The sequence below is a fragment of the Alexandromys fortis genome, unplaced genomic scaffold (genome assembly GCF_014885135.2).
Source record: "Alexandromys fortis isolate MF-2015 unplaced genomic scaffold, M_Fortis_MF-2015_v1.1 scaffold_91, whole genome shotgun sequence".
NCBI classification, from domain to species: domain Eukaryota; kingdom Metazoa; phylum Chordata; class Mammalia; order Rodentia; family Cricetidae; genus Alexandromys; species Alexandromys fortis.
Window position 1 is genome coordinate 3631833 of NW_026067968.1, and position 9532 is coordinate 3641364.

At 54.0% G+C, this 9532-nt stretch overlaps 1 protein-coding gene across 1 annotated transcript in view; it reads right to left on the reverse strand.

Moving 5' to 3' along the window:
• Nucleotides 1-1265: 1265 nt before the first annotated feature.
• Degs2 (delta 4-desaturase, sphingolipid 2) overlaps nt 1266-9532 on the reverse strand; it is a 25608-nt gene continuing 17341 nt past the window's right edge. Inside the window, exons 2-3 of the mRNA XM_050154743.1 lie at nt 3057-3799; nt 1266-1674 (exon numbers count right to left, since the gene is read on the reverse strand). Coding sequence (XP_050010700.1) covers nt 1528-1674; nt 3057-3799 — 890 coding nt within the window. The 3' untranslated portion in view covers nt 1266-1527. The remainder of the gene's footprint in view (nt 1675-3056; nt 3800-9532) is intronic.

A 9532-nucleotide genomic window follows, 5' to 3' on the forward strand; every position in this document is an offset into this window, starting at 1 on the left:
GAACAATCCATAGCAACCTAGGGAAATCCCAGCACTTAATCTTCACTGTGGCTACGGAGATCCTCTGACCCATACGGCCAGTAGACAGCAATGAGAGCCTTGCGACCATCCCCATGTGAGCTCCCATGACAACCAGGACCATAGAGCAGAGTGCCTACTGGCGTGCTCAGTGCTGAGGGCTGGGTAGGAAGGGTCAAGGTGAGATCCTTGGCACATTGCATCTCATTGGGTTCCAATGATCCTAAAAGCCAGGAATGATTTGGGGGCCTATGAGGAGATAAGAAACTGAACAACCTTGGAAGGCCTGGCCACAGCAACACACTCCTCATCCTTGAGAGGTGCGCTCAGCCCTCCCTACTCCCGCCGCTCCCAAATGTCCTCAGCACAGCCTAATCACGACACCTTCAGACGTTCCCTTAGCCTCAGACCAGCCTCTGACATGAGGCGAGGTCTAGGCTCAGTCAGAGCAGTGAGTGGCGGCTGGCCTCCCTGGGATTTCCCTCAACCCCTAGAGTAACTGTGTAACTGCCCTGGCTCAAAGTCCTCACGTCTCAGAAGGTCAACTGTCACATTCTTCAGAGATACCTGTTCCTAGAGCCGCAGGGCCACTCCCAGGCATGGGGCATGGGCTATAGCATGTCCTCTTCCCGCCTCTGTGGTGCTGTCCTTGGCCAAGCCTAGCTCAAGCCCCAGGCTGTAGTGGGAGCTATAAGGCTGGCCCCACTCTTATCCCTCTCTGCCAAGGGATCCTCTCTCAACACACTGCTGATTGCTGCTCTGGACACCAGGACCCACCATGGTCCAGCCCCTTAGGACCAGGCCACTAACCAAGGCTACCTCTCTATTCACAGCTATGCCATCACATCAGTATTTATGCCCCACCCCCAACTATTACACACGCAGAAACTGCCCAGCCAGCCATCTGACTTGGGAACCCTGCCTGCCCAACCCGACCCTGTCCAGGGCTGTGGACCCCGTGCTGCCTGCCCAGCCCTATTCAAGCTTGGGATGGTTCAACAGGTCAGAGGGCCTAAAAGGGAACTGTTCCATGGCTTGGAGGGACCTTCTGAAACCCATACCTTGAAGCTTTTCTACAGTGGCAGCGGCCTCAGGGACACACCCTTCCAGAGCCTGAGGGAATGAGAGACAGGCATCGAGCTGGCCTTCACCCACCTGGATTCAGGCAACATACTCTGGGGGCCCAGGTTCAGGCCAAGACTCCATCCTGCCCAAAAGAAGGACAACACATTGACTATAAAGACAAATATTAGGTTTAATCTAAGGCATAAGAACAGAGAAGGCAACTCCATGGGACCACAGGCACAGAGTATCCTGGTCAGTCAGAGGGAAGGCCAGAGAGATTAGGTAAGCCTGGCTGCCCCAACCACGGCTGCATCCCGTTGCTGGGCCAGAAGCAGCCTAGACTGCAGGAGCTGATGTAGCTAGACCAATTCTGTGGCCCTGGCCCACAGAAGTGGGGGTAAGAGGCACGGGGCTGCACCCCTCAGGACTGCTGGCCGGCAGGGTTCACAGGCGGTCCTCTGCCAGCTTACATGTGCGCTTAACCCTGGCATAGGGTCCCATAGAGTCCTCAAATACAAAGTCCCAGAGCACCTTCACCCAGGAGTGGTGCTGCGGCAGGTGGTCGTAGTATTCGGGTGCAATCTTCCGCACCTGTGGAAAGGGGTGGGGGGTCAAGGCTGCACCTTGGCTGGTACTCTACCACACATGCAATGAGAGCACACACACACACACACACACACACACACGTACATCAGCACACACACACCAGCTGCAGGTGAAGGAGGCCCCAGCAGGGAGGGCACCACAGCCCAAGTGCTCCACCTCAACACCCACCAACTTTCTGATCCCAAAAGTCAAGGTGGGTCTGTTATGGCCCTGCAGAGTTCTGAAGCCTGTACCCTGAGGTCTTGAATAACACCTTCATTCCTCACCCCAGCATCCTATGCTCTGCCAGGCTCTGGGCTTCAGCTTTCGCTGCTTCCTCACCCAACACACGTCTCCACCCCATCTTTACCCTGACCTGATATGCCATGTCTGCCTCCTTCCCCTGGGAGTGTTCCAGCCACAGCACCCGTAGCCAAGCCGCCACGGTGCTGCTGAAATTGCTCTGCCCCCTCCCTAGGGAAGGCAGTGTTCCACATCTGAGGTGGGCCCACCGGGCAGCCTTCTCTGCTGCCCGCAGCAGGTGCGCTGTGAAAACTGCTCCTGTCAGAGGCAGCTTCCGGAGGGACTCAAGCGTGACTTCTGAGATGCTATCCCTTTTAACCTCTGCCTCCTTCTCAAATGTCCATTTGAGTGTGACAGTCATGGCAGGTGCGGCTTCATAGGCTGCACAAGCACAGCACTGGGGCCATCCAAAGTCACCCAGCCCACTGTGTGTGCACAACAGACACACACACACACACACACACACACACACACACACCTGGGCACCCAAGAAGAACATACACAAACATACTCAGGAATTTCCCGAGAACCCTCCTCCACTGCTGCTCCTTGCCACACCTGTCTAACAGCCACTGGCATTCAAGGCTCCCTGTCCCTCTCAACCTTCACCCCCTACACCTCAGCCTCCTCTTCCTGTAGCTGTAACCGGTCTCCATTGGTTATAAGGACAAAAACCACAGCTGTGCTGCCTGGGCATCTCCAGGCTGGAGAAGTACACCCAAACTGTCACAAGATTGACAGGAAATGAGCAGCCACAGGTGGGAGACAAAGCGGAGTGCTTCACGTGGTGTCCACTGATAGAGAAAAGGTAGCTGAAACGGGGCGAGTACGTGAGCAGGACACACCATCAGAAAGTCCCATGAGCAGGGCTCCAGCAGCTGTGCACTAGCCTACGCTACTAGCCCGCACCTGCCTTGAGAAACTCTGTCTTATCTGGATCTGCCTCTTCCATCTCCAGCCCAGCACCCCAGAAATGAATGACCATCCCCTTACCAACACACAGAGGAGAAGTCAATCTGGGAATGGCAGAGCCTCCCCTTACTCCTCACTCCCCCATGCCTGCTCAGCCCAGGCTGAGCACTTACCAGTGGCAGGTAGCAGCCGGGGATGCTGGGAAAGTCATGGTGCTCCATGTGGTAGCCCACATTGAAGGTGATCCAATTGAGGGGCCCGTAGTAGGAGTAAGTCTCATGGCCCTTCATGAACATATAATGCTCAGCCACAAAGTGGCCAGAGATAGGGTGTAGGCCCAGGCCCAGGAAGGATCCAGCTAGAAGGTAGACGACGGGTTTGATCCCCCAGAGGGCAAAAATGGTCAGGTCAACAGCCAGCTGCACCAGGGTATTGAGTATCTCCATACGAGTCACCGCCTTGGGGTTCACATAGAGTGGCCGCAGCGAGTAGAAGAAGGGTTGTAGGACCAGCCAGAGCAGCTTGCGGGCCGGCGTACAGAAGAACCAGCCTTCAAAGTTCGTGGGAATGTCCACGTCCAGCCCATCGCCGCCCAGGTAACGATGGTGGTCCACATGGTACTTTTTGAAGGATGTGGCATAAGGTACGCCAATGGGTAGATTAGCGAAGATGGCGAACCAGCGGTTGCGGGAGGCAAAGTTTGTGCCAAAGGCAGTGTTGTGTGAGATGTCGTGGATGGCCAGGGTCAGGGAGTGGTTGATGCAGCCACCGAAGGCATAAGCCCAGAAGAGCAGCCATCGCCAGGAGAGCCCCTTCACCAGCCAGCAGGCCAGAAACTGCACCAGCACCAGGCCCAGCACTGTCCACTTGATGTGGGGGTCTGGCCGCATCAGGGCCTTGATGGCTGGGTACTTGGCTACAGGGAAGACAAGAGTGATGAGTGACTTGGCATTCACTGAACCCTCATCCTCTTCCTGTCATCTCCCATCTCAGCCCCTAGCAGTGCCTGAAAGCATTTAAGATTCCACCCCATACCCTCAAGGGTCTTAGAGAGGCATGCCATCCCTATACTTCGTGTCTTGGAAGAGTTGCAGCCTGGACTGCGGGGTACAAAGGATCTCCTACCTCTGACCACCTTTGGGAGGAGACTGGCAGACTTCTCAGGGTGCAGGAATTTGTCACCAGCCTAAATAAAGTGCAGGTGTCACAACAGGTCACAGAAACCAAAGTAGCATCAGAGCCACAAGCCTTCTGGCTCCCAGTGTTTGAGTAAACACATGTCTGTGTCATGTATGACTTGGTACTTGGGCATGGTCAAAGAGGGATGATGTGGACTGGGCATTCCCAAACTTGTCAGGCGCTCAGAGTGGCGAGGCACAGCTTGAGAGGCAGTCCCTAAAATAAACAAGCACCATAGAGAAGCTAACAAAATGTCACCTGTCTCTTCGGGGCAGCAAGTGTCCATCCTTGCATAGTTTGTGCTATTTGTGTTTTGTTTTCTAGAAAAGGCGCAAATGGTACGTGTCAGGAAGGGCCAGGAGGGAAGGGCAGGCAGAGTGGTGATATGTTTAGGTGCTGGCACCTAGAGACTAAGGGTGGGGCAAGATCAGAAGGAGACAGCAGGATCTGGTCAAACATCAAGCGCTGCATCCAGGAACAGAGGGTCATCAAAAGCTCAGGGTGACAGATACCCCCAGGTCTGCTCTGTCCCTTGGCTTCCTGGACAAGGGCAGACATTCCAGAGATGGGGCCAGCACTGTCCTACAGATGGGGAAACTTGGCCAGTCAGGCAGGATCTTATTCTAGGGCACCTCAGTTAACTAGCATCAGTCCTCAGCATCAGCACCACTCTGAGCAGACAGTGGCCTCAGCTTGCCTTGCCTAGGACTGGCCTGTAGGATCCTAGCAAGGGCTGCAGCCTTGAATGGGATGGGCAAGGCCATGTCAACAGCAGTGATGCTATATAATGCCTCCAGCTTGCACACCCAAAGGGGCAGGGTCGGAGGAGCAGTTCAGTTGCCTTGGGTTCATTCCCAGCACTGCATGAGCAAAGTGTGCCAACATACACAGCTATAATCCTAGCACGTGGGGGTGGAGGCAGGAGGATCAGAGTTACACACACCTGTAATCCTAACACATGAGGTTGGAGGCAGGAAGGTCAGAGTTCAAGATATCTCTCAGCTATATGAGTTTGAGGTAGCCTGGACTGCATGAGACCATGTATAAATAAACAAATAGGCAAATTGTATATATGTTTTACCACAAGAAAAGAATGTTCGGTTAGACTGTTGGCTCATGCCTTTTATCTCGGCACTCAGGAGGCAGAAGCAGGAAGATCTCTGAGTTTGGTCTACAGAGCATGTTTTAGGACAGCCAGGGAAACAGAGAAACCCTGTTTTAAACCCCCCCCCAAAAAAAGAAAAGAAAGGGAGAGAGAACATTAGGCTGGGAGACACACAGAATCACACCTCTGGTCCCAGGCACACAGGGGCTGAGGAAGAAGGGTGGCTGGAACTCAGGAGCTCCAGATCACCCGACAAAGCAAAACTGAAGTCCCACTGTTTACAAATTCCAGCTCCCAAATACCTCACCTGAGCAATCTGGTGTGGCCTGAGATAAGGCCTTGCTAGCTCCCTGAGGGATTTCAGGGGCAAGCTAAGGCAGGCTAACAGAGGCCACTTGTCAAGGTTCATGGTGGCATGTGGTGTGATGTCGTGGGCATGTCCCATCAGGGCATTAAATGTTTCCATTTCAACCCTGCCCACAGTTACGGGGGAGGCCATTTAGCATCAGTGGTAAGCAGACCAATACACCCCCCCCCAAGATGCCCATATGCTAACACCACAACCTAAGACCACCTTAGGGGAAAGGTCAAGAAGAGACGCACATATGATTAAAGCCATGGCAAGGCTCCCCAAGTAATGCAAGAGCCAAGCTGGGAGCCAAGGGCTAAATGAGGCACGAGGAGAGGCCGCCTGTCTTGGAACACAGGAGGCCCGGTGAGGAAGGTGGAGGACTCCAGAAGCCAGGAAAGACCATGGAACCTGCTCCCCCGTGGAACTTCAGAAGGAATACCACTCTGCTGATGTGAATTTCTGCCCAGTGAAAACTAGGCCAGAATGCTAATGTCCAGAGCAAAGGATACTATGAAGTGGCATACACCCAACATGGGTGACTCCATTCAGGGCCTCCTCTTCCCAGCCTTGGGACAGAGGCCAGCCAAGTGTGGCCTGGCTCTGAGGGCCCTGCTCCTCACCAGTCCTGGCAGGGTGACTCCTCCCTCTGGACTCAGCAGGGGTGTGGCTCTGAGCACACAGGACAGACAGATGTGTGAGCCATACTCTGGCCTTCCCCTGGAGGGACTGATGTCCCTGCTGCTACCTGAGGAGTTGGAGGGTAGGGGGACAGATGCAGAGCCAGGGTCCAAAGGACACCACCGGGGAGGGCCTCAGTGCCGCAGGAAAACAGAGAGGAACCCAGGACCATGCGGGAGGCAGCATGTCTTGATGACAGAATAGGGACATCTGCAGGATGACACCAGGAAAATCACATGTAAAGTGTCTTCATCTGTGCATGCCACCAGCTTCCCAGTCCCCCGTGAATGGCTTCTGTGTACCTGCGTCACCCACGCAGCCTCCCTAGGCAGCAGCCAGCCTCCCTCTCTCCTGCTCAGCAACCCACTAGCTCCAGCTAAGGACGTCCAAAAGGCAGCTGCCCTTGCTTCCCCTTGGAAGGAAGCCAAGCATCAGCGCAAGAGGGTGGGTCCAGCCACACCTGCGTCAGGTGAGCCCCAACCAGGTGAACTCCAAGGCAGTGGGGCCCAGGCCCAAGCTCAGATAAAGACTAGCCCATGCAAGACACACCTGAGCACACAGCCTAGCAGAGGCTAGCCCATGCAGGACACACCTGAGCACACAGCCTAGCAGAGGGGACTGTGGGCCTGCTCTGGCTGGTTCTGTGTGTCAACTTGAAACAAGCTAGAGTCATCTGAAGAAGGAGCCTCAGTTGAGGTAATGGCTCCCTGAGATCCAGGTGTAAGGCATTTTCTCATTCCATCATCAATGGGGAAGGGTCCAGCCCATGGTGGGTGGTGCCATTCCTGGGTTGTTGGTCCTGGCTTCTATAAGAAAGTGGACTGAGCAAGGCAGGGGAAGCAAGCCAGTCAAGAGCGCCTCTCCATGGCCTCTGCATCAGCTCCTGCCTCCAGGATCCTGCCCTGAATCCTTCGGTGATGAACAGCAATGCTGAAGTTTAGACCTAATAAATAAACCCTTTCCTCCCCAACTTGCCTTTTGGTCACAATGTTTCATTGCATCAGTAGAAACCTAAGACAAATTGGTACCAGAAGTGGGGTATTGCTGCGACGGTCCTGACCATGTTTGGGGGGAGGATTGTAGGAAGACTTTGGAATTCGGGTCGAGAAGAGCCATTGAGAGTGAAGAGCTCTGTGGGGTGCTCTGTGGAACTTGGAAGAGGAGAACATTGAGAGCCGTGCAGAAGATGGACGCCTGGCTGGAGAAGTCAGAGGGAAGGTTAAAGACTCTGTCAGGGCCATTTGCTATTCTGAATTAAAATTCTGTGGCTCTGGTTAGCTGGGGCTGAAGAATTAGCTCTGATCAACAAGATACCAGAACTGCTGGAGCAAAACTTTGCTTTTCTGGGATACGTGATGCTTGTCGGCTGGAACTAGGAAATTCGCAGCGATGAAGAAGAGCCCAGCATCACTAAGGTGAAATCTTCTGGGAACTGTTTCCTGAGATCACAGTGAGGTTGTGTTCCACAGGTGGCCAGTGTTGTACCTCGTGCTGGCCGCCAGACGTGGTCATGTGTAAGAGCCACCCAGGTGACAAGGGGTCATGGAGAGCAGCTGGGCTCGGCACTGTGAGAGGCCAGAAGAGGCCGTTGGTGAAGGTGCAGCCTCAGTGGCAATTGAAGGCCCAGGACAGAAGGGGTCATGCAGAGAAGCTGAGGCTTGGCACCTTGGAGAGAGCCTGTGGGAAGCTACTGGTGAAAGTACACCCCGGTTGCAGCCTAAGACCCCAGCGTTTTGGAGATGCCAGCACTGTAGGATGACCACCAAGAGCAGCAGCAGCGGTGGAGTGGGACCAGTGGAAGCCTGGACACCGAGCTGTGTGTGCTGCGGGGGGCAGAGCTGGAGAAGCGACCCAAGCCATCTGTGGGAGTCCAGAAGATAGTGAGTGGGTCCCAGATCATTGATTGGTCCCTCTTGAAGATGGAACTTACTTTTGATTTTTAAGGGAGCCCACAGATGAAAGACTTGAACTTTTCAAAGAAACTTGACTGAAATTTTAAAGGCTAAATTTGTAAAGACTGTGGGACTTCCAAAATTATTTATGATTTTAGTGTGAGATCTTGGGGATGAGTAAGAAAGGAAGAGATGTGGCTTACTAGTAGGCATGTCTGTGTGTCAGGTTGAGAAGGGGTCAGTTGTACTGGCTGGATTTGCATGTCAACTTGATACAAGCTAGAATCCCCAGAGAAAGGAGTCTCAGTTGAGGAATGTGTCCACGAGATCCAGGTGTAAGGCATTTTCTCCCTTAATGATCAATGGGGGGGGGGCAGCCCATGGTGGGTGGTGCTTTCCCTGGACTGGTGGTCCTGGGTTCTATAAGAAATCAGGCCGAGCAAGTCAGGGGAAGCAAGCCAGTAAGCAGCTCCCCTCCATGGCCTCTGCATCAGCTCCTGCCTCCAGGATCCTGCCCTGTGTGAGCTCCTGTCCTGACTCCCTTCAGTGATGAACAGTGACGTGGAAGTTAAGCCTAATAAACCCTGTCCTCCCTAACTTGCTCTTTGGTCATGGTGTTTCATCGCAACAATGGAAACCCTAAGGCAGGGGTGCTTGCTCAATGACCCCTTCCCTCTGCCCAGGCCCTCTGCAAGAAACTCCGTGCCCCTACCCCCAGCGCCAACAGCTCCCAATGAATAACTCAGCTGCACCCTGGAGTCCTAGCTAGCCCTCCTCTGCCTCAGTTCCCCCCCCATAGAGGAGAAACATAACACATGGAAGGACAGTGTGTCCCCTCCCCACCCCATCCTGAACTCCCTAAGCTGCCCCTCGACAGACCTTGAGCGGTCCACACTGCTGCTGAGCCCCTCCATCTAATGGGCATGCCACTTAAGTCCTCTCTTGGTGGACACGGGCAGTATCCAGTCTCTAGCCCACTGAGCCTCTAGCCTGGATGCTCTATGCATATCTCAAGAGTTCTTAACTCTGCCACATGCCTGGAGCCCAGCCCTGGCAACCAGCTAGAACTCCACAGTCAAGCATCCTCAGACTCAAGCCAGTGCCCCCCTCTCTTGGGCTGCCTTCTCCACCCCACTTCTGGTGTGCCTTCCATGACAGCCTACTAAACTAGAGGCACGTGGAGGTGGCATCTGCCCTAGGGGCACATGGCCACTGAGTCTAAGAAGGACTGACCTAAATGTCCCAGATTTGCCACTACATGTGTTAGTCACTTGTTCTTAAGGACCCAGAGCCTATGGTAACAACCCCATCCACAAGACACTCCTTGTCTTCTTGTCTTCTTCTTCTTCTTCTTCTTCTTCTTCTTCTTCTTCTTCTTCTTCTTCTTCTTCTTCTTCTTCTTCTTCTTCTTCTTCTTCCTCCTCCTCCTCCTCCTCCTCCTCC